This window comes from Aureobasidium pullulans (assembly GCF_000721785.1).
Source record: "Aureobasidium pullulans EXF-150 unplaced genomic scaffold scaffold_3, whole genome shotgun sequence".
Lineage (NCBI taxonomy): Eukaryota > Fungi > Ascomycota > Dothideomycetes > Dothideales > Saccotheciaceae > Aureobasidium > Aureobasidium pullulans.
The window spans coordinates 994,022-1,017,034 of NW_021941023.1; the positions used below are offsets into that span (position 1 = coordinate 994,022).

At 51.1% G+C, this 23,013-nt stretch overlaps 9 protein-coding genes across 9 annotated transcripts; 2 read left to right on the forward strand and 7 right to left on the reverse strand.

The window, feature by feature from the left end:
* Positions 1-479: 479 nt before the first annotated feature.
* Positions 480-1,774, forward strand: M438DRAFT_342901 (uncharacterized protein). Its single transcript, XM_029904868.1, has one exon. The coding sequence runs from the start codon at positions 512-514 to the stop codon at positions 1,571-1,573; it is 1,062 nt and encodes a 353-aa protein (XP_029763957.1). The 5' UTR covers positions 480-511; the 3' UTR covers positions 1,574-1,774.
* Positions 1,775-2,057: 283 nt separating this feature from the next.
* M438DRAFT_332250 (uncharacterized protein) lies at positions 2,058-2,462 on the reverse strand (the record flags this gene model as incomplete). The annotated part of the gene is made up of 1 exon (XM_029903478.1): positions 2,058-2,462. One exon carries the CDS (start codon positions 2,460-2,462, stop codon positions 2,058-2,060), a length of 405 nt encoding a protein of 134 aa, XP_029763958.1.
* Positions 2,463-2,943: 481 nt separating this feature from the next.
* Positions 2,944-4,407, reverse strand: M438DRAFT_267448 (uncharacterized protein; the record flags this gene model as incomplete). The annotated part of the gene is made up of 1 exon (XM_029900187.1): positions 2,944-4,407. One exon carries the CDS (start codon positions 4,405-4,407, stop codon positions 2,944-2,946), a length of 1,464 nt encoding a protein of 487 aa, XP_029763959.1.
* A 450-nt stretch (positions 4,408-4,857) lies between these two features.
* M438DRAFT_132091 (uncharacterized protein) lies at positions 4,858-6,766 on the forward strand. The gene is made up of 3 exons (XM_029898834.1): positions 4,858-4,983; positions 5,035-6,613; positions 6,680-6,766. Exons 1-2 carry the CDS (start codon positions 4,936-4,938, stop codon positions 6,496-6,498), a joined length of 1,512 nt encoding a protein of 503 aa, XP_029763960.1. The 5' UTR covers positions 4,858-4,935; the 3' UTR covers positions 6,499-6,613; positions 6,680-6,766.
* Positions 6,767-10,657: 3,891 nt separating this feature from the next.
* On the reverse strand, positions 10,658-10,977 carry M438DRAFT_342904 (uncharacterized protein; the record flags this gene model as incomplete). The annotated part of the gene is made up of 1 exon (XM_029904869.1): positions 10,658-10,977. A coding segment is annotated over exon 1 (179 nt), but the record flags the coding sequence as incomplete, so codon positions are not given.
* A 76-nt stretch (positions 10,978-11,053) lies between these two features.
* M438DRAFT_372119 (uncharacterized protein) lies at positions 11,054-13,284 on the reverse strand (the record flags this gene model as incomplete). Its single annotated transcript, XM_029908329.1, has 6 exons — positions 11,054-11,400; positions 11,460-11,788; positions 11,837-12,140; positions 12,195-12,668; positions 12,725-12,806; positions 13,270-13,284. The coding sequence occupies 6 exons, from the start codon at positions 13,282-13,284 to the stop codon at positions 11,054-11,056; spliced, it is 1,551 nt and encodes a 516-aa protein (XP_029763962.1).
* Positions 13,285-13,698: 414 nt separating this feature from the next.
* M438DRAFT_342907 (glutamate-cysteine ligase Gcs1) lies at positions 13,699-16,459 on the reverse strand. Its single transcript, XM_029904870.1, has 6 exons — positions 16,070-16,459; positions 15,935-16,007; positions 15,662-15,876; positions 15,480-15,605; positions 14,835-15,420; positions 13,699-14,782 (listed from the first exon to the last, which is right to left on the reverse strand). The coding sequence occupies exons 1-6, from the start codon at positions 16,078-16,080 to the stop codon at positions 13,820-13,822; spliced, it is 1,974 nt and encodes a 657-aa protein (XP_029763963.1). The 5' UTR covers positions 16,081-16,459; the 3' UTR covers positions 13,699-13,819.
* Positions 16,460-17,549: 1,090 nt separating this feature from the next.
* Positions 17,550-19,072, reverse strand: M438DRAFT_352549 (uncharacterized protein; the record flags this gene model as incomplete). The annotated part of the gene is made up of 3 exons (XM_029906798.1): positions 17,550-17,750; positions 17,803-18,123; positions 18,176-19,072. 3 exons carry the CDS (start codon positions 19,070-19,072, stop codon positions 17,550-17,552), a joined length of 1,419 nt encoding a protein of 472 aa, XP_029763964.1.
* Positions 19,073-22,046: 2,974 nt separating this feature from the next.
* Positions 22,047-22,846, reverse strand: M438DRAFT_132209 (uncharacterized protein). Its single transcript, XM_029898835.1, has one exon. It carries the CDS (start codon positions 22,567-22,569, stop codon positions 22,120-22,122), a length of 450 nt encoding a protein of 149 aa, XP_029763965.1. The 5' UTR covers positions 22,570-22,846; the 3' UTR covers positions 22,047-22,119.
* Positions 22,847-23,013: the final 167 nt, after the last annotated feature.

Here is a 23,013-nt window from a genome sequence, read left to right on the forward strand (position 1 = left end):
TAGCTTAGAGATTGATTCTAGTCCGAGGCGCCGTGTCTTTCGTCAGTTGTACAAAACAATAGCAGAATAATGCTGAGAGTAGCGTCGAGTTGTCAACGCGGGTCACCTCATCTGAAGTGCGTTCCTACTTTGGGAAGGCGCGCTGGTATGCAATTGCTGCAAAACTTTGAATCCGGTCATCCGCGGTGCCTGCCGCCTATCGCATCCAGTGCTTGTTTGAACATACAGGTGAACGATTCGCACAACTTGCACTTTACCTCGCTGCTCCTCACCTTTTGCACTCCACCAGTGTACGGCTGGTGCTCACCAATCCTCTCCATCTCCTGGACGTCGAACACGATGGTTCCCATTACAAGATCGATGGAGCAAAGGCTCGAAAGTAAGTGTGTGTGCATAACTTGACTGTGCACCTCACTGACTATCAACAGCGGCCGCCATGGAAGATATTGCGCACAAGACTGGCCTTCTCCACCTTCCTCCAGAGCTTCTGTGCGCAGTCACAGAGCTTTTCATGGAGATTAGCTTCGAAACGCATATACACAGAAACCTTCAGAACCTCCGCCTCACCTGCAGACAATTGCGAGACGCGGCTTACAGACCGTTCGCAATCAGGTTCTTCCGTAAGCGTAGTCATGTCATCTCTGCTTTCAGTATCAACACGCTCCACGACATCATCTCAGATCCGCACTTTGGACCACATGTCAAGGAGCTTACTCTTGTCGTCATGAGATCGAAATATACTGGCTATGAGCACGTCTTTGGACTCAGAGAGGGTGGCAAAGAGAAAGAGATGCATGCTTCGGATAAGAAGTTTGTCGTCTCTGGACTTTACGGCCAGCTGATGGAGAAAATCTTTATTGTCGCTCACTCATATGGCAACAATCTTGCTATCGGGATCGAAAAGCTCCCCGGAACGGCACACGGCTGGTTTGACGTTCGGGACGCAGAGGAGAAGTACCCGGAGTCATACGCACTTGCTCGTACCCTCGATGCCGCTCGGCGTGCCGGTGTCTCTCCCCCAGACTTCCATGTCGAAACTGGCGCAGACTCGGACCACATGGAGAACACCATCATGAATCATCTGGGCAGTCAAGATGACCAATCTTTCAACTTTTCGTTGCGTTCCTGGCACACAAAGGTCATGTATGATCACAGACAAAAGACACTGAAGTTGTTCAATTACGGGGCGGCTGTCCAAGACCACTTCAGTGCACTGATCGCACGGGTGGTGGAAACTCTACCCGCACAGATGGTTATTGCTAAAGTTGAAGTGAATGGCTTTTGGCTGGCGGGTAGCAATGAACTCACAACCAACGTACTTCGACCTCTGCTGCCTCAACTGGAAAGCTTTGAGCTCTGTTCGATATATAGGCTCCCGATGGGAACGTTGTCCTCGATCATGAAATCCCTGGCTGAGGCACCCAAGTTGACCCGTTTTGTGTTCTCCCCAGACCTAAGCTACGGTTACCACGGTGGAGCCCGAGAAAGACTTGAGTACGAAGCTAACGACCTTTCGTCACTGCTGAAGGATGGGGCTGCAAGTTTAATCTCGAAGACCATAATCTGGGATTGATTCGAAGCTCACATCAAAGGGTGGAAGAGACGTAAAGGATGAAGGGAGTATGGAAAGAGGAAAGACTTTCACGAGGCAGAAGATATGACTTTGGAAGAGGAACAGACGAACGAGTTGTCAATTGCTCAGATAACACAGCTAATGGCTAATGGGATGGGCAAAATGCTTCATAAGCTATTTATCACGACCGCGGCAGCAGGAACAATGACGTCTTGAGCAATGGTTCAAACCGCTTCTCCCTGATAACAATTTTCGGTCTTCTGGTACAACGTGATTTCTGTCTCGATGGTGTTAGCTTCTTTCTTGGTTGGTTACGGGTACGTGTTCGTGACGAGTCAACTTACGCTGAGTGATGAGGATGGTTGGTTTAGATGTTCAGTGTGGTCTAGCGTGAATGGTAATTGGGTTTGGTCCGTTGGACAGTCAAAGAGAGTAGACGTCATGTCATGGTGGTGGTTGGTGAAGATTCAGGTGTGCTCAGTGCTCAGGTAGTTTCGGCAACTTCTGCTTGTTCTGTAACATCTCCTTCTTGTTCCTCGGCGACATCTCTTTCCTCTTTGTCGCCGTCGTCGCCATCTTCTTTCTCTTCCTCAGCGGCAGTCTTTGCCTTCTGGGCGCTTGCTTCTTGCTTGAGGAGCCTCTCGCGGCGCTTCTTGTTGGTACGTGTCTCCGAATTACAAGCAGCTCTTGCGAATTGCTGGAGACTTTCTCTCTGCCATTCTGTCTCTGTAGTATCGAAGTCATATTTTTCGAGCATATAATTGATGAGTGGGGTTGCGGCAATACGGCGGTCGTTGTGATCGAGTGTGTGATTCTTGACGGCGAATCTTTTGAGACTTTTCTTGATATCCTTAACATCGCTGGCGGTCAAACCGGGCTCATTCTGCATAAAGTTCTTCTAGGTAGGCTTTACTTCAGAATTGCGGGTACCGAGGACGGTTGGCTTCATGGCTGCGATACTGATATGTATTGGATGTTGACTGGGTTTGGATGTTTCGAGTAGATAAACAAAGCTGATACGGTGTGCTACCGCTGCACATGAGGAAGGAACAACCATCTCAAAGCTTACATCATCAGCACGTGCTACGCTGTCGCAATACACAGTGATTTCCTAAACCAGTGCGTGTCCACTGAGAGCCTACTCAAGAGTCGCTCTCAATGGCAGAGTGGCGGAATCCTCAAAATTTGCCTTCTGTCAGGGACACGTCGGCGTTGATGGAGGTCGGAGAATATCTCAGGATTAAATAGTGTTCTTGGTTATGAAAACCATGTCCGATATCCGTACATGGTAGAGACAGATGCTTCGTAAGGACCCGGTCGCAATCATCACATGCGAGTGATCTGTACGAAGCCAGTCCATTCGGCGGCCCCTACTCGATCCGCATGCTCTCTAACTCTCCAGCGACCTTCGTACCGTTTCCGTAATCTGATAGACGCGATAGAAGCCTGGAGCTGTGCCATTCATTTGTGGTCACCTCTTGCCATCCTGCAGTCTCCATTGAGCTGGCGACTGTCTCTCTAATCGATGAGATGCTGCTGTCTCCGAAGCCGAACATCTCCAATTCCCTAACAGCTCCCGACTCTGTGAAGTCCGGCTCTCCTCGTAGGGCAGGGTCTGTCAGGAATCTGTAGGCTGACTCCACCTCACGCCAGCAGTCGGTGATGTCTGCTTTGCCGACTTGAGCTGGATCGTCCAGGATTGTGTCGTCCGGATCAGGTGCTATCTTGACGTAAAGCTTTCGTACGTTTGAAGAGTTACCCTTGTATGTGATTCGATCGAGCGGTGATCCAATGTGGTTGCCAAATGGAAAGACGGCCTTGTATGACACTGACCACATGTCCATCTCGAGTCTGAACGCCCTTCCTACAGAGGCCAAGATTCCTGGTGGGTTCTTGTGAAAGTATTCGTATGTTGAGTAAGCCTCAAGGAACGATCCCTCATTCACGGCCAAGTGTGTCCAGGGCCTGATGTAGATAAAGCTCGAGAATGCGGGTCTGCCGTACTCATTTGGCTCTAACACGAGCTCTACCGGGTGCATCATGTCATAGTCGGACCCCGACGGCGACCGGCGATGATCGTTGACTTCAACAGGCCTAGGTTCTCTCCAAACCGATACTAATTGCATGGCCATCCCTGGAAAAGCCCAGGCATCCATCATATTCATACTGCAGCCGAGCAGACATGCGAGCTTACTTGGAGGTGCCAGTACTGTGACTCTTGCAGGATCAAGCTTCTCGAAAAGCAGATTCCAAAATGCATCCGTTGCGATCAAACAGTGTACTTCGTCACGAATATAGTCGAGGCCATTGTTGTTGAGCTCGTCAGTAGCGATGACTGTCAATGACTGGACGTTTTCGCTGTTACTGCCATTATTTGGTGACTCAAGAAATGCGAACAAGCTAGCCAGTTGTTGCTCTAGTGTAGCTGTCCACTTCGCAGCCTTCTCTGTCGAAGCGCTTTGCCAGACATGTCTGTACGGCAGTCGGACATCATGTGGATAGCCCAAGTCTCGAAACAGCCATTCCCTAAAGTTGGCCGATATGCTTTTGATTCTCGGCGCCAGCAACGGTGGAGTGGTCTGGTCTGTGTCTTCGAGACGAAGCTGTAGATGCGCAAACAATAGTGGTGAAACTAATCTGCACCATGTTTTCGATACGAGTATCATGGATTTCAAAGGTTTGTCTGCCAGATCAGAAGAGCGAGTGAGTCCAGTATCGAGCGTGTTCTTCTGCCAACTCCAAGAAGGCGGAGGGTTGATCAGATACGACAGAATATGAGATTTCAGTTCATCGGGTAGTGATTCAAGGCCGTGCCTTGTCATCTCTAGGGCCATCGCGAATGTTCAAGCTTTAGAGATAGGTTGTTGTTGACCGACAGATGGACAAGCAGTGAGGTGATGATAATGGAGTTGATACGATATGCGCTAACGAACGCATGAGACATCTTTATTCAGCGTGTCCATCTTCTGCTCAATTTAAGTCACCGTGATCAATTGTAGAATTACACGAACACATTGAAAGTGCCAAAATTCATTCGTGACAGAAAGTTAGGTAGGATTGAGTGCCTAATTAGCATACTCGTGTTCACTGAGAACCATGTCCCAATGATTGACAGCTACGGAGTACGTTCTTGATGAATGTCGAGGACAAGAAGAGCTCGGAGCATTGGTTGACAACGATGACAACAATGACACACGTTAGCGCCGTCGATGGAGCCAAGAGTGTGGGGAAGGCGCGTTTCGACGCGACTTCCCTTGTCGCGAGTCGAGCACGGAAACGAGTATGGCGGCAGGAAGCATCGCTGTAGTCTGATAGCAGTTGCCCATTTACTGTATAATTGTGTCCTCGAGCCCACCTGCCTCATGTCGTCAAGGCAGAAGTCGTTCTTCGAACAAGATCATGGTTCAAAAGTAGGAATTCGCCATCCCAAGACGCGTCGATAAAAGACTAATCCGCGACAGTCCAAAGCACGATGGCAGGGCAATCGCAGTTTTGACAGGAAGCCCTCGATGAACGAGGCCACCAGCAAGCCTGCTCCCCCTCCGAAACCTCCTATCCAGCCCTCGACCGAGACAAGGTCCAAATTGAAAGCTTTCGAGTTTGCCCGCCACCCCGACAAGGAAAACGACACCTCTACCACCGCTCCAGCATCGCCTGTGAAGCAGCTCGAAGCACCATCGTCGCCCATCAAGACTGTACAGGACAGACCTTTACCTTCCACACCGGCTATGCGCCTGCCTCTTGCTGATCTTATTGGAAATGCCGAGGACGCTTTGCGAAGGCCCACCCCACAAGAAGAATCGCCTGTTGAAGAGATCGGTTGGATAGCAAATAGCTCGCATCCGGATCTGACTCCTCGACAAAGAAGGAGGCGCCCACAGAGTTCGTCGCCTGTCAGCTCGTCGCAGAACGATGTAGCAGACCTCCCAGACGCCAACCTCCCACTATCCGCCTTCAAGACTCCGAAAGCCGACCCTGCCGCTGAGCTATGGACTCGATATGCTACTGCGAGGAACCCAGATGACACTCCGATCGAAAAACGTATACCCTCGTTCGCACACCTCATGAACGACTCGTCGCCTCGATCCGCCCCTCGAACTCCTGGTGGTAGCGTTGGTGGTTTGAGAAGATGGGCAAGCTGTGGTCTGGAGTTTCCGTCTTCTCGCGTCAAGCGCCGTCGCGTCAATGGAATCTTCCGGGACAACAACAACAATAATACCGATCCTGGAGACCTGTCCGCTGCAAAGCCTCTCTCACGAGTAGGCATGTTGGTTGAAAAGGTCCAAGAATCTCTTGCACACAAAGACCTGCCTTCAAGCTCTTCACCTTTGCCGGACAAGGGCGAGTTTCCCAGTGTCCACATGGCTACATCGGACCACCAACAATCACAACCCCGTTCAGCGCGCTCGTCACAGCAGTATTCCTATCAGCATGAAGATACCGAGTTCGACGACGCCGATATCACATTGGATGACATTGCCGACATACAACCAACTGCAGCCGTCCAGAATAATTCCATGAGCAACACGACGATAATGAACACTATTGATGAAGATGACGATGAATTCGGCGACGACGAGTTTGGCGACGATCTCGATGTCGACGAGATAGAGAATGCCGTTTCCTTCTTTGAAAGCAGACCTGGTACCTCCAACGGCCAATTCACTTCACAACCAAACACCTGCGCGATCGCGCAATCTCATCCACCACTGCCACCATCAGCACCGCCGCCACAACAACAACAACAACAACAGCCACAGACTTTTGATCTTACTGGCTTTTCAGACGACGATGATGACGACGAGTTTGGGGGTTCCGACCTCGATGAAGAGCAATTTGCTCAGGCTGAAATGGCTGCCACTCAAGCGTTGGAGGCAAGTACAAGTGCTAGCTCTGTACGTATCTCGAATCTTCCCAGGGTGTAGATAGCTAAGTGTCATCAAGACTACTCAAAAGTCTCGCGCCATTCAACGATACTTGGTGAAGCAAGTTATAGACGGCCAGTATACCGATCTTCGTGGTCGTCAACAGCCAGAAAAGGTAAGCCACGTGTCGTGACATTGCTCCTTCCTCATGAAACTCTTGTGAATTGACAATCACGTGCAGGTTTTGTTTGTTGAGGACGAAGTGCAAAAGCGCAACAAAGCCATCACCTTGAGACAATCATGGCTCGAAACCCATTGCGCACCTGGTTCTTATGTCCACGTCGTCGGCCACTTCAACAAATCTGCTCAGATTACCATTGATGATGCTGAGAACCTGATCATCGTTCATCCTGACCATTTGATCTCGGCTACCGTCGTTGCCGATTCCTTCGAATGCATCCGCAGAGCCGTCCTCCAGGACAGAGTGAAGGCAACTAGCCGTTCTAGTGAGCCTTCCGTCTACGGTTCCATGCTTCACGAGATCTTCCAGGAAGCAATGAAGAGCAACGACTGGGACCAAGACTCGCTGGACGATCTTGTTGGGAAGACGGTAGGCAAGTACCTGGAGAGTTTGTTCGAGCTCGGACATGAGGACACGAACAAAGCATTCGAGCACCTCAAGAGCAAGATGCCCGAGATGAGCTCTTGGGCGAAGGTGTTCGTCAAAGCCAAGCCGGGCCCTGATGCTCTTGCGGAAGATAGAGGCGGCAAAAAGATTCGTGTCAGCATCACCAAACTTCTCGATGTCGAAGAGCATGTGTGGTCGCCGACTTACGGCCTGAAAGGCAATATTGACGCCACCGTTCAAGTCCGTATGGAAGACGAGCAAGGTCAGAGAGCATTGACAGTGCCATTTGAGGTCAAGACTGGCCGCAACACCACAAACACCTCGCATCGCGCCCAAACAGCATTATACACGCTCTTGTTGTCCGATCGATACGATTTGGATGTCATCTACGGCTTGCTCTACTACATGGAGAACTCTAGCGTCACACGAATCCCAGCCATACGTCATGAACTTCGCCATATGATTATGCAGCGAAACGAACTTGCCTGCTATGTTCGTGAGCGTCTTCAGCTTCCTCCTATGATCCAGGATGAACGCAAGTGTGGAAGATGCTATGCAAAGACGGAATGCTTCCTGTACCACAAACTTGCAGAAGACGGCACAGCAGAAAGTGCCGGTGTCAAGGAAAAGTTCAACGACCTTGTCGGCAAGCTGCAACCTATTCACCAGGACTTCTTCAAGAAGTGGGACAACCTTCTGACCAAGGAAGAGTCTGAGCTGATGAAGTTCCGCCGTGAGCTTTGGACCATGCTCAGCACGGAACGTGAGAAGCTTGGCCGCTGCTTTTCTGAAGTTGTCATCGAGAAAGGATCCATGAAGGAGCTCAACGACATGACCAAGATCAATCGATATCGCTACACGCTCATCAAAAGGAAGCCACCACCAGGCTTCTCTTTCACAGAGTCGCAGATTACCATCGGCGAGCCTATCGTCATATCAAGTGAGAAAGGTCACTTCGCCCTCGCCAATGGGTATGTAACGAAGCTCTCTAAAGGACGCATCACTGTTGCAGTCGACCGAAGACTTCACAACGCACGCCAAAAGCAAGCCGACTTCGACGCCAACACAAATCAGACCTTCTCTGGCATCATGGAAGTCGGAAGGGAAGACGAACCAAGTCAAAATGCACAAGGTGTTGAGGAAACTCCGATCATCTACCGTCTTGACAAGGACGAGTTCAGCAACGGCATGGCGACTGTCCGCAACAACCTTCTAGCTTTGATGGACGACAATGTGTTCCGCTCGGCCGAATTGCGTAAGCTCATCGTTGAAAATACCGACCCAGAATTCAAGACAGAGCCTGCAGCATATGCTCTGTCGGGGCCGGCTAGTCAACTTCAGATCAACAAAGACCAGCGTGCTGCGATCGACAAGGTCATGTCCGCGAAGGATTATGCTCTCGTCCTGGGTATGCCGGGTACTGGAAAGACAACCACAATTGCTCATATCATCAGAGCTTTGGTGGCTCGTGGCAAAAGTGTGCTTCTGACCTCGTACACGCATACTGCGGTAGACAACATTCTACTGAAATTGAGAGACTCGGATGCGTCAATCTTGCGTCTGGGCACTCTGGCAAAGATCCATCCAGAGGTCCAAGAGTTTGCTCATCTTGCAGCAACACCCAAGCAGAGCATGGAAGAACTAGAAGATACGTACATGAAGCCACAGGTTGTCGCAACGACCTGCTTAGGTGTCAATCATCAACTCTTCCAGCGTAGGGCTTTTGATTACTGCATTGTCGACGAGGCATCGCAGATCACTCTTCCGGTATGTCTCGGACCCATCCGAATGGCAAAAACATTCGTCTTGGTCGGCGATCACTACCAACTTCCTCCTTTGGTCCAAAATCGTGAAGCTCAGGAAGGCGGTCTCGATATCAGTCTCTTCAAGCTTCTGTCGGATCGACACCCAGAGAGTGTTGTTAACCTGGAACATCAATACCGCATGTGCGAGGAAGTACAGCTGCTGTCCAAGACTATGATCTACTCTGGCCGTCTGAAGTGCGGTAACGAGGCGGTCGCAACCCGCACTCTCAAAATTCCTTCCCCTGATGGTCTAATGAAATACCACTCCGAACCCCAAGGCTCCTGGTCCGTGGACCGTAATCTCTGCCCCGACCCCGCACAAAGCAATTGTTGGATCTCTGACCTTCTCTCACCCCAGCGCAAAGTAGTCTTCGCCAACACCGACACCCTCTGCCCTGTGCCCAAAGAAACAGTCATGGGCTCCCGCATAGTCAACGCCGTCGAAGCTACTCTTCTCGTCCAACTAGTCCTCTCCCTCATCGCCCAAGGCATCTCACCTACCGAAATCGGCGTCATAACCTTCTACCGCTCCCAACTCGCCCTTCTCCGCCAGCTGCTCAAGCCCTACCCAGAGGCTTCAGGCGTGGAAATGCACACTGCAGACAAATTCCAAGGTCGTGACAAAGAAGTCGTCTTTATTTCCTGCGTGCGCAGCAACGATACTGGAAATGTGGGCGATCTACTCCGTGATTGGCGACGTATCAATGTTGCATTCACACGCGCCCGCAGCAAGATGGTTATACTGGGAAGTAAAGAAACGCTCTCCGCCAACGAATTACTCGAGAAATTCCTCAAGTTGGTCGACAGCAAAGGATGGATCTACAATCTCCCCAAACTTGCCGAACGAGGTCACAATTTTCAAGATACCATTGGAGCTAGCTTGGCCACGCAAAAGACGCCTGCAAAGACACCTGCTAAAAAACGCGATGTGGAAGGGGATGAAGAAGAAGGTGCAACAGAGGCGAAGAAACGTAGACGTCATCATAATCCTCATGCTCAACGTGAAGGTATTGAGGATTTCCTTTGTGGCTCTGCGGAAAAGACGGTATATCATAACGAAAACTCGAAGATGAATAAACCATTCAAAGTTCCTGAGAAGGTTGGAAAGATAGGGACGAAGGCGCTGTTTGGAAAGTCTCAGGCTTCTGGCAAGAGACCTGTGTTGATGGATATCGTCAATGATGCTTTGGGTGGACTCGAGTGATAAGGACCAGGGATGTTGAAGGGTTTGGATCATTTGTACGGATAGATGCGATGTCTATGGTTGGGAAAGGAAGGAAGAGGTATTCATTCAAGGCGTGAGTGGACTCTTTGGATAACGGCATGGCCTTTGCATCTTTTTAGCTAGCATGTGTATTAGGGACAAGACTTCCAACGATTGCGATACACTTCCTAATTAAAAGAAGTGGCTCATGGAGATAACGGATGTCACCATTCGTCCTAAGACGGTGGTCCACACGCATCGCCGGTTTGTAATATCCCTCAGCACGCTGCAAGCTCGGTGGCGTCGCACTCCTCGACAGCCATCGAACAATACCCCATCTCCGTCCAAGGTTTCACCCATTGCTCAGCCCTCATCAACATCACCCTCTTGTATAAGCTACAGAGTGCTCTGAAAGTGGGTGTTTGCATCTCTGTTCTACCATTTTCGTTCCCCGATATCGCCACTGGTAGCGGCATGGCCTTGCAACGCACCACAAGTCCCTTTCTACCTTCGACCATGTTAAACCTTTTGGCCTTGCCAAAAATTCGATTGATTTGGAAGGGGTCCATTCTTTGCGGAAATTCAGTGACGATGATTGTGGTGTAGATGCGGCGGTATGAGTAGATCTCCCTTGTGATCTCCGGGCACACTTTCAAGATGGCTTGTACGCCTTTGGTGAAGATGTCGTAGTCGTCTTCCAAAGCGTGGTCGTATATCATATTTCGGACCTCGAGAGGTAAAGATCTGAATCCTGTCGCCATGTTTGTCGAAGCACTGAATTTTTTTTTGGCGTATTTGAGAATAAGAGGAGCAAGTCTGTAGGACTTTCTTAGTTGTGGGTTGTGCCAAGTGCTTTGCCGGGATTCAGTCACCTCGTGGCATATTGCACGTGGGTCAGTAGACTTCAACAAATTCGTGACAAGACTGATGATGTTGTTGCAGTACAGTAAACCGATCTTCTCGCATTTACAGACACCCTTAGAAGAAGTCAAATCCAGGGTTCATCGTCGTACTCAATGGCTCGATTTGGGTAAATGCTTCGAAAGCACTTGGACTCATGTCCAATATGTCGTAATCCATGCCTCCAGTCAGATCATCATTATCCAGGTAGCAAGCGTCCATGAAGACGAAATTGCGATGGTCCGGTACAGAAGAAGTTTTTTGAGCGGATGACTGGCTACCAGTAGATAGAGGTACGAATGTGGGCTGGTGAAGCGACTGTCCTGTTCGGTCGCCTGTTGCATTGGGCAAAGTAGTGTAGGCGTGTATATCTAATCCTAAAGCTTCGAGTTCCTTGTGTATCAGCTCTGAAGCCGTTGCGATGACTGGTCCTCAATATCAGTCGTTGCTTCCATGTAGATTTGGGGAGAGAGATCGAATATACCTGGATTCGTCTTCTTGACCCTCTCCAATGCCGACAAGCAATAACTCAGCCTTTCCATTGTGTACCTCTGTGGGTTTCTCGGATTTGCCTGCAGCTCGAGCAACAAGATAGATGTCGCGGTGTAGAGACTGTATGCCAAGCTCAAGACGACATGTCCATCTCCAAAGGTGCGAACGAAGAGGTCGAACAGAGCTATTATCGAGGCTGCAGAAGAGATGCATTGAATCAAAGGATTCTGGTCGATGTTGATGTCTGATGGGGCACGATTTGAGCTGCTGAGTCTCAGCAACGTGCGATGAAGCAGTATGTTTATCGTATGGTACAGGCAACTGTTTCTTCTTGTTAGCTTAAGGCCTCGGAGAAATATCATGACTTACTTCAAAGTCACGATGTGAGACGGAGGTGCCTGTCGCGGCAGGGCTCCGACGTTGATCTTCAAATGCTCGGGTAGGTCTCTCCACCAGACCCTCATCTTTGAGCTTTGTTCGAGAGCACATGCGAGAGCTTTGGACGAAGACAAGTCGCAAGTCGGACCGTAGAATTGGATGAGAACTTGATTGAGTATTTCGGCAAGTCCACACATTTGTATAAAGCATGAGATCGAATGTGCTTGTCTGGGAGGATAATCGGGTGACGAAAGCCCATGTGGCATCCATAATTCAGTCTCTGCCGTGTCGTCCACTGGCGATAATATTAGCAGGCTCACCAAAGAGCAATACCGATGTAAGCACTGACTAATTACTCGTGGCGGGCTGATGTGAGAGTTCTGTAGTACGGGTGCTCGTCCAAAGTAGAGAGCAATGAGTTTGTCCCAGAAGAAGCAGCTCCAGAATAACCTATTCCGAATCTCGATGTCTTCGGCCGAAAGTTTTGCACTGTCGGTGTAGCGTTGACCATCAATACACATGCCCATATCATCGATGAGCCGGAAAGCCATACCGCTGTACAACCAAGCTTGTGTCCTGTTTCCACGGCCACACTCTTGAGCACTGAGTAGCAGCAGACTCTGTACTGATGGTATCTTACTTCGTCCAGTCCTGAGGTTTTCGAACACATTCGTGACTGCAGTCTGGAAGAAGCTAGATCCTTCGTTAAAAGGGGCGAGTAGTTGTTCCATCCCTGGCTCGGTCTTGCACCATCGAACAGAGTGTGAGAGGATTGCGTTGAACAAAGCTGCTGAATAGTATTGACCTCCTGTCTTCATGTCGCCTGTGATCTAGCTATTAGCATGTCGCATATCAATGACGAAGTACGCCTCTACTCACGAGTAAAAGCAGGACGGTATACGAAATTGAAGAGAGGCTGTATCCAAGACCAGTGGGAATCGAGCAGATAGCGATATGGCTCCTGTTGTTGCCATCAGCTACTCACTTCTAATCGACGAAGGACATTGACATAAAGGTGTACTAGAGAACTCCTCAAAGGCTCGTTCCCGCCATGCATTATTCAGTAGGCTCTCTCGCCTCAGTGTATCTTCCTGTTGTTCGGCTTCCTTGTCTGTCGCTCGTGTTCTGACACTTCCAGGTAGTTGAAAAAGACTTGTAGAGCCATGAAAAGGAATTTTCTCGTCGTGTTTTTCTTCGTTGGTCGAATGTCGTGGAAACGATGAAGTTGCAATGTTATCCTCTCGAGGAGAAACAACTCGGGTCGGTGCCGAGCCTGAAACCTCAGCTCGGGAAGCTGCGAGCAAGGATTCCAAGTCCGCAACACGCTGCTCCAAACGCTGAGTATAAGACAAGGTAGGAGCACTCGAGTCAAATCAGCCGACCATCTAGGACTCAGTTGCCTCCGAATCGGGTAAGGCACTCACAGTTTGTATTCGCATGTTTCAGCTCGTGCTTTGCATCGATTGCAAATTGGTTGTATTCCATCACATTTGACCTGAACATATCTCATTCAATCCCTCCTGCATCTCTTGATATTTGATGATTTAATACCTTTCGTCTTCGGCATGTTTCGCAGGAGAATGCACTCTTCTTTGGGTTGCGGGCTTGGGCGGGCATCATAGCTCAGCCCCCGACCGGCTTTCTCCTTAGTGCAACAGATGATAATGCTTTCTTCCTACCGATACCATGACCGATGATTGAATAGATGGTTTTGGTCGATCTAGCGTGGTTGCTCGTGTGGAGAACGTGGGTTGGTGTCGTTTGGGGATATCGATGCGGGGCGGCAAAGTATGGAGAGCGGCAAAAAGGCTATACTTCGGACTGGTCGCTCCGTGTTAGAGCTCCAAAGTTGATTATGTAGGAAGTGATATGTACTCGGGTATCTGTCTGCTCTAAAGTATGCTTAGTGGCGCCGTAGGGATATGCAAGAATCAGGATAACCCTCCCTCCCAAATGATATGACTTTTCCACCTCTCAATTTCTCTTTCCCAACATCTCGACGCCCAATCCATCCTTGCCCTCGTTGACAGTCATCTGCTCAACAGCCTTGACAAGATCGAACGTGATGCCTTCGCCAACCACGCTGTCCTTCTTGTACTCCTTGTGCTCAGCAACAAAATGTCTGATCCATTTGGCAGCTGTCCAGAGCTCACCGGTCGCGCGTTGACGAATGAGCTTCAGATATCTGGCCATCTCGCAACGAATCTCAACGTCGACATTGATGCTCGAGAGATAGCGTTCGACCAGAGGAATCAAGCCTGGGAAACCATCTACTTTGCCGTTCATAATTTCGTTGACGGTCATGAGCTCGTACTCGTCTTCGACTCGAGAGGCAGGGCTAGGAGGACGTGAGAATTGTGTCGGTGTCGAGGTACCAGACCTCGGCTGTCTTGTTGCAGGGAATGGATTCTTGCGGAACCAGAATTTCTGTTCCGTCACAGCATTGCGAATATGCGCCGTCTCCATGTTCTCTGTAGTCTTCTGGATAGGGATGTAGAAGTTGAGATCGAAACTCAGGATTGCACGAGTGATGAGGACGACAAAGACGGAGAAGGCGGCGTTCTCGAAGTCGGTAATCTGGATCTCCATTGGTCTTACTTCAACACGCCAGCCGATGTCGTTGCCTGGTGGCGGCGGCTTGAATCGCATATGCTGCCAATTTGTGGATTGCAAGTTTTCGAAGTGATCGACTTTGTTCAAATCAAGTTCTTCTAGGTCTTCGTTGAAGACGACGATGGGGTCTCGAATGAAGAGATGAGCAAAGTGGGTAGCCAGTAGATCGTCCATGCCACCATCAATGAGCTTTTGCTTCATATCGGGGTCAACCACGAGGTCGGGATCGAAGTACTCTTTGCGCAAGCGGGGATCCTGAGCAATGTAGGTCGAGTTCGAGGCGTACCGAGACTTTGGAATTCGCCATCTTGACTCTTTCAAAGGCTGTTGAGTGTCAGTCAGAAATCTTCTACCAAGATGATATCGATGGGCAAACCTTCTCTCCAAGCTCCTCGGGGGTTCTGTCGTCGACGGCTCTGCTGATCTGGTTCCATCTGACATCGGTGTTGGCCAAGAAGCCCTTATAGATGGGAGTGGCGGCCGTCAAGGCTAGCAGAACAGGACCGATTGGGCTGAGTTGATCGTACATCTTCCGTCCCTCGTCGATGTTCTTCGCTTGGAAGGTGATCTGTAGGCAACAACTTCCCATGCCGAAAGCCATGGCATCCATGTAGATGTGGTTCTCTTTTACAGCTCCATTGCGAACATCGTCGTCTTCGGGCCAAGTGTGGAGGTCGTAGTCCACGGTAGGGTCACTGAACGGCCATTTTGTGTTTTCGTCCTTGTACACGGGTACATTGATCTCGACCTTGCGACCTCTACGGGCGCGAATGTTGGCTGCCAAGGTGGGGAAGCGTATGTGAGGATTTGCGATCTCGTCCGGCAAGAATTGAGATCTCAGCTTGTCGCCGTTCAGAGGATATTCGGGGGTGATGGAGCGCTCCTTGGCACCCAATCGCGGGAAGGTAGTCAGGGTGATTGGGAATTCGCTGGGTTCCATGTGCTCCTTTGCAATCGTGCGCCTGTAATGTCTGTTGTCAGCGCCATTGTTGTAGCAGCAGTGATCGAAAGACAGGCATACCTCCACTTCATGTCTTGCTCGACATCGAGCAGGTCTTTCAAGTCAATGCCCCATGGTCGTCCAGGAGTCGTCTCGAGCATGAAACGGCCGAACTCGGGGTGGAAAACGGGAGCTGTCTTGCCGGGCCTGTCACAAACACAATGAGTACGAGTCCTGCGTCATGGATTGCAGACAAACAGTACCTGGCTGAGCCACGCTGGATCTCGTCCACACCACCACCCTGGGCGAGAAGCTTCTCATCGCTCGCCAAAGCCTCGAGAATATCTGCTTGGCGTAGTGAGAGTCGGACTTGACGCTTGTCGTCATCGTATGTCACGACGAGGTATTCAATCTCGTCTCCCCAGAGCAGGGCATCGCGCTCCTTGCCCTTGGCTCGTCGCCATGTCGCCAGAAGTTGCTGTCGACTATTCTCAGCTCTTGTGCTTGTACTCCTGCATGTGGATAGGTACACGTACCTCGATACCCCATTCTCTGACCTGTCCGGCGACCTTCTTCGCTTCCGGCCAGGCAAGCGGCGTTCCCAATGCTCTGCACGCGGGAGCAGTTAGCGGATGTGTGCCAATTGGTCCGAGGGCGGTGATTTCTCCTACAAGAGACCCATGCTCGTAAGTTTGCGCTACGTCGTACGCGCTCTTCAATTGGCTTCCGGCAAGAAAAAGCTGCTGAGACGGATATTGCTGTTTCTGCTGCAGGCGGGCTGCAAGAATCGTGTTTCTTGGTGAAGATACTGAGGCCGCGATAGGCTGTCGTGTGGGCGGTTACCACATAATGCGAAGCTGTATGGGTCCTGGTAGGTTGGAAGGATGTGGATAGCGGGTAGAGACAGGAGAGAAAACAATAGCACAGCTCAAGCTAGAGTCGGCGACATGTGAAAAGCGCATTACAAATGCTCGACGCGAACAACAGGACGGCAGTCCAAGCACGCCATTTGCTCCGGCCGGCGAGGCCCGACTTCGCGGGGCATGTTGCCTAATCAGTGCAACTTATACACAGAGACTCGACTTGTTCAGTCAACATGTTTGTAAGCGGCTCTGTGATGTCTGAAAGTCTGTCTGCTCACTGGTGCTGCGACCAAGTCTGAACTTAGGGCTGGCTCGACAGGAGCCGACGGATGCCTCAATCTCGACTTGCACCTGTCACAGCCTGTCAGGCGCAGCCATCCGTCTGCCTCCTGCACCTCAAACGTGTCACAGCGACCATTTCTGCCTCCACCACATGTCCAACGAACGGTACCCTGAGTACATCATGTACATGCATCCTGGAAATCTAGCGTCCACTGCCCATCTTCGTATCTGCATCTGATCCGTTCTTTGCACCGCTAGACTCCTTTTTGTCTCTCGTGTTCTCGGCGCTAAACCATGGCCTCTCTGCCGTCAGCCGACTTACACATGTCAAAGAAACACGTTTAGATGCAACGAGCCTGTACAAACTGGTCTTCTATTCACGAGCGATAGGGCGGTACTATCTAAACTCCACTCGCCTGCCCTCAAAATATGTAACAATTCAATCAAAGATACCCAATATTCCCAACACCACCTGCCTTAACCCGGCATTGCGGTAGCCAAACACCATCGAGAGCCTAATAGCTCTATTTGCTCTCGGAACCACTAACATGGCCGATTGAGCCATGTCGCAAAACAAATCGCACTGAGAAATAAACAGTCGAATCAAAATCAACCAAGCAACAGGATATCCTACAAAACTCCGGGTCCCAATGCTAGTGTCGTGAAGATGGCCTAATAGCCATCGTATGCGTGTCCCGTGATCCATCGTATAGGAAATATGCAGTCAAGACGTCTAAAAACCTCTTGCAGAAACTTGTTGATGCACAATCCGGCCTTGAGAATTGGTCCGGAAAGATATGGCCTCTAATAAGGCCCACACGCATGTGACGCCGGCACATGTTTTCGCTTTTTTTGTTACTCAAACCCAACCATGACAGACCGAAAAGAAAAGGAAGAATCAACAGGCGGATGCCATTCAATTGGAGAGTCCTGTCGGGTCCGTCGGTATGACGAATCGAGAGGCGTGGCTCGTGAGCCGCAATCGGGTGTCGCGAATTTGCGCATTTCAGTTCGGTGTGTCCTCAGGAGCCTTGGGACGAAGATTGGAACTGGAAATTGCTGCCGCATTCTTTCCGGCTTTTCTCGTCAATTTGGCATAGTGAAGACCGCATGCGTTGCACAGGGTGCGAGCACCATCTGGGCCTCTACGCCATTCAGGTGTCTCGGCTCTGTTGCAGCTATGGCATCTGCCAGGAGGAGCAGCACGCTATTTGGTGTTAGTTGTGAGTTTGTGGCATTTCCATGAGGAATTGACTTACGCCTCTGCGCTTCTTGGCCTCGGCACCAGCAAACCCGCCAGCTTTTGACTCTTCAGTCTGGTGAACAGAATCGCGCTTGATACCATCCTGGGCTCTGAATTGCTGTTCTTGCGCCTGTTGGAAGTAGGCTGTCTGCTGAGCGATGATGAATTCTCGCATTTTAGCGTAGCAGTCAAGTTGACGGCGAGACTTTTCCATCAGATAGTCAATCTCTTGCAACTGAGGCAGAGTACCAGGAGCAGGGTCCGATCTCTGAGACTGGTGGAGGCGAGCGCCACATTGGCGACTGAAGTCGAGCATGTAACTACTAGACTCGGCAATCTGGAATTGGTTAGTGACGCCTAGATTTGATGATTGTGCAGGGCAAACAAACCTCATTCAGAGCCTCTCCGAAGTCCCACATGTCCAGGTGGCGTTTCACAGAATCTCCAAAAGGAGCTCTGCCTGGTTCGCTGTTTTGAGGGGGAGCAGGTTGGGTAATCGATGGCTGGTATATAGAAGAAGTAGTCGCTGCGGGATGCGGGGCCGAGGGTGGATATGCATAGTGAGACGGGTAAGGAGCAGGAGCAGGGGCAGGGGCATAGCCATATGGGAGAGGGTGGTGTGGTGCTGGTGGAGGAGCAGCAGGCGGCATGCTAAGAGGGTGAGATGCAGTCCTTTCGTGGGAAGGCGAAGGTCCGGCAACAGAGTACGAGCGGGGGTATTGTGATTGATGAGCCAGAGGAGACTGGCCAGGTTGTAGCGACGGGGGTGGCTGAGGAGCATATGCAGATCTTTGTCGTTCTTGATGCTCGGACATGTGACGTGGGCTCACGTCCTGGTGAGGTTGTGTATAAGGACTGCGAGGAGCGTGAACGAAACCAGCAGATTGCGGCGGTGGTGGGGGTTCCATGGCAGCGAAAGAGCGTCTAGCAGATACGGGCGAAGGGGGTGCAGGTGCCGTTACTGGGGCGTGGTAAGCGGGCTGAGGTGCCGACGAGTAGGGTCTGTGGGCGGCGGGAGGGTAGGAGGCAGACTGTTCCACTCCAAGAGCTTCGTGGATTGAAGGCAGCGACTGCTTGTTTGCCTGTTTTGACGGGTCCTCTTGCGATGGACGACGCGCTTCTGGAGGAGTGCGGGCGTCGGGGTATGAGGGACGACTGTAAGGTGGCGGAGGGCCGGAGGGGTAAGGAATGGTCGGGCTGTTGACAGCAGAGGGCGCCATGTTCATGTTTGTGCCACGAGCCTGGTATTCGGCTTCTTCACGTTTTATTTTGTCAATGTCGAGCATCTTGATGGGCGGCAGCGCAGCTCTGAATTGCTTGTTAGTCGAATGCTCGATGGGACTCGATTGCGGCGAAGTCCAATCTTGCCTTTGCCTGTCGCTGGTGTCCATGTTCATATTGCGGCACGGCGGTAACGAGTCGTGTCGTGTGTAGCAGACGGGTCGGATGTTCGAGTGAGGATATTTTAAGATGCAAAGTTCATTCCTTTGGTGGTGCAAGGCTGATGGGGTTCTGGTTTTGTCGAAGCCAGTTCCATGCGTCCAGAAACAATTGCGTCGAGAAATGCGAGGCCGGCGGGTGGGTGATGTCGGCAGTCGGACTATGTGGATGACAGGTGTGGTGCGGCAAGAATGGGATGTAGTTGTGTGAAGGTCGAAGAAGCGGGAAGAGGGCCGACGAGGAAGGCGAGTACAGGTCAAGGGTTAAGTTTACGGCAGGAGCGAGAGTCTACGTTGTGGGCAAAAGAGTAGAAAAGGCTAACCTCATGCGCGCAACGAGAGACTTGAGTTAGGTCCGCTCGACGGTTGGTCCAAGCGGTTCGCGCAGATCCCAAGGTAGAGTGACAGGGATGCCACTCGCTCGTCGCTCGTGTCTTCTTGCTTGTCAGGCTTTTGCCGCCAGCTGTGGGCCCTATTGTCCTGTGGAATAACGCATAACCTTCCACAGGAGAGCGAGACATGCTAATAGCTATGACATGGTCCATGCCGTTGGATGCTTGCTTCCGTTCGCTAACCTCGCTTCCTGCCACATTTTCTTGTCCGAGTGCATGCACATCACGTTCCTCCAACGAACAGATCTCAAACCCTATCGACCTGCTCAGATGCGTGTGCGTGATCTGGTGTACCGCCTGCTTGAGCCAGCTGGGACCGGGCATTCCACTTGTTCACAGGCTGGGAATATCTGCCTACCACCAAAGGGGCTATGGGTTGCAAGCCGTCGGCCATCGCACCACAGCTCCAAGCCTTGTTGGTGGCCTCCTGTAAAGACAGCCAATGCCCGGACTCGCTGCGTGCGTGCGTGCAGCGGCTTGCATGCCCTAAACTTTAGACTCCCTAGATCGAGATGGAGTGCCCGCTTCGGTTAGCGGCGTGTGCAACTCGGGCCCTCTCTCGCTGCGCCGTGGAGTTCGATCGAATCTTGGACCGGCATCGAGCCATCGTCTCGATCAATCTCACTCCTGCTTCCGCTGCCAGATCACCTTCCAGCACTCAGCAAATCAGGGCCTTGCAGCAGCCGTACTCGCTTTTGTACTCCTGCACCGCGCGCCGGCTCGCTCGCCAAGTCCGCAACTCGACAAGCCTCACCTTGTTGCCGGCAGATGCAGTGCGCTAGCACCGCAATGGATGATGATATATTACATGCACGCTGCTGTCCCGACTGTCGGTTTGGTCAACGTCACTACAGCTTCAGAACGACCAGTCACCCTATCCCACCTCTGTTCATCTGTCTCAGATACGCTCCGTGCGTTTGAGCCCAGCTGCGCTTCGTTGCAGCTCCCTATTCTACTAGTCTCCCTAAGTCTGCTTACCAGACCATAAGCTCGGATGGCTATCTCAAGCGACGGTCCAAAGACAATCTTACAGCTCGCAAGGCGGGGACAAGAAGCAGATCCTCGGCCTGAGAGACATGTCAGTCTGTTTTGAGAGAAGCGTTTCCGCACGTGTGAAGAGCTTCTGTCGCTTAGTTTCGCCTCGCTTTACCTATCGTGGGTTTGTGGCTTGCCCGACTCACTGCCTGCATCAGTGCGTGGACCCTGGCTCTGCGCCAACATGAACGGCCGTAAACCTTCAAGTTCAGGCCACTGAATCCCACTTCCTGGGTTGCGCAGAGTGCCGAATCGCGATTAATGATGATAATAAACAACGAAGCAATCTCAAAAGGCCACGCCAGCTAGAAGGATTTCTGCTCGTGCTTACCAGTGATCCCTAACGTTGAGAAACTGACCAATTCGAGGAAACTGACACCGAAGAGCCCACGATGCATCGGTGATCCCAAGTTTCTGCCCACGGTCCAAGCCGCTTCTTTGCCCAGTGACCACGCGACAGGAAGGGATCTTCTTAAACCAATCTCCCCATATCCGCATGCAGATTCGCCTCCAAACTCTTAAACAGATCAAAAGCCTGCCTGAGATCCTGTCTGTTTCTGTTCGTTCCGATCGTGCGCTATCTCTGATTCTGAAGTCAGATATATGAGCAGTTGAACTTGCTAGAAATCATCAATGCCTCAATGTGAAGTCCCGCTCGCTATGCTTCAACAAGCGAGTGCGGATATTGATTGACCGCAGTTAGCGAACGCAGCTGTCTCACTCGAAGTCGTTACCCTGGATGTTGTCGTCGCTCATGACGTCTCTGAAGGGTCTTGTCAAGTTTTGGATGGCCAACGCAAGATACGATTTCTTAATCAAGATCGTCATCAAGGCATACCCAAGCGGTTCTAGTTGGCTTCTTTTGCTCAAGGTTCATCCAGTCGGAGATTTTTATTGTCCACAGATCTGGCTAGCACAACGACGGTCTCATATCTGGGCGCGATCTTTAGACAGATCATACGCTCCTCAAGATCGAAGACCGTTCCACGCGGATGCGGGCTCACCCGGACGTTGTCCTTGGTCCGAACTGCGTGTGCGTGCGCCACTCATTAGCTTCCGAGACCATCATCGCTCTATCTTGTCCAAACAGCCGGCGGAATCTTGAAAATAAAATGCAATCTTCAGCTGATGTTCTTGTGAGCCTGGATCAACGTTGCAATCAATCCGAGTTGATCTCACTCCTTTTTCGTATCCCGACTTAAGGGACTGACAGTGCAACACGGGCGAAACATGCAAAGGGTCTATGGCTTGCGGGGAGCCGCTGAGAGAAAGGACCCCTTCTGCAACGTCAATCTGATGGATAGAAAAGCCGTCCGGTGACACAAATTCTATGGAACGTCTCTGGATCTCTGGATCTACTCCTTGGCCGTTGGCGCGTGGCACGTAGTCAAGCCACCATCGGCATGTAGCTCCAGTGCCTGCATATGCTGAGGAGCTGAAAATTGATTTGAACACCACCAACGCACATCAGAGACCTTCACAGCACATGCAGGTTTGCTGACGATCCTCCGCCAGACACAGAAGGCATGTGGTAAAGTTGTGTCGGCCATAGCGATGACACAGTCGGGATACGGACCTGTGGTGTGACTGACTCGTCACCATCCTTCCATCTCTAGGCAAGAGGCTGTCGTGGCGGTGAGGCTGACATTGCGAACTCCAAGCCTCCAACAAGCAGTGGCAATTTAAATACTTCTGTGACTCGGTGTTGCTCGTAGGTTTCCTGGTCATTGTTGTCAGTCCTGACACGAGCACGTCAAGACCCTGGGTAACACGGCTGCGCTTGCTCTGTGCGACACTAACTTCACGAGATATATTGCCCATCTTGATCAAATTTAGATCGATTCCGTGCTTTGACACCGGTGGACACCATTGAAGCTTTGCCGACAGGCGCCCCAAAAACAGCTTGCTCAGACTCATGAAGGTCAGCTCGGTCGATGGTAGAAGGATTTGGATAGCCGCCCGACCACGTGTTATTCTTCGGCGAAGTTAACGCACTCGAACCAAATTACACGAGTGTCGAAGCGAGAAGATTACGAGACCATGAACGCGAAGCTTCTACTCGCGTTGTCTCAACCTCTCACGGCGGACCACGCGATATATATTGCGACTTGTGGTTGTAGCGAAGGCACCTCGAGCGTCGCGAGTCGAGGTGACCGCGCCACCATCAAACACGAAGATATGGCGATAAGGCAATTGGATTCTGGAACTTGAAACAATACGGCAAATCCGCACGAGCTGAAAGATGCAGTTGATCTCCATATTCAGAGATTGCCTGAGGTAGGTCGTGACCTTCAAGATGTCGTTCGGATGACCCTGGCCATATCATTTCTGCGACAGCATCTGGTCAACTCCGGTCATTCA

Coding starts and splice junctions, on each gene's coding strand:
- M438DRAFT_342901 (XM_029904868.1), top strand. CDS start 512: ATGGAGATTAGCTTCGAAACGCATATACACAGAAACCTTCAGAACCTC.
- M438DRAFT_132091 (XM_029898834.1), top strand. CDS start 4,936: ATGTCGTCAAGGCAGAAGTCGTTCTTCGAACAAGATCATGGTTCAAAA. Junction 4,984..5,034: donor AACAAGATCATGGTTCAAAA/GTAGGAATTCGC, acceptor AATCCGCGACAG/TCCAAAGCACGATGGCAGGG.
- M438DRAFT_342907 (XM_029904870.1), bottom strand. Junction 15,606..15,661: donor ATCCAGCGTGGCTCAGCCAG/GTACTGTTTGTC, acceptor TGTTTGTGACAG/GCCCGGCAAGACAGCTCCCG. Junction 14,783..14,834: donor CCGAGGAGCTTGGAGAGAAG/GTTTGCCCATCG, acceptor GACACTCAACAG/CCTTTGAAAGAGTCAAGATG.
- M438DRAFT_132209 (XM_029898835.1), bottom strand. CDS start 22,569: ATGAGTCTGAGCAAGCTGTTTTTGGGGCGCCTGTCGGCAAAGCTTCAA.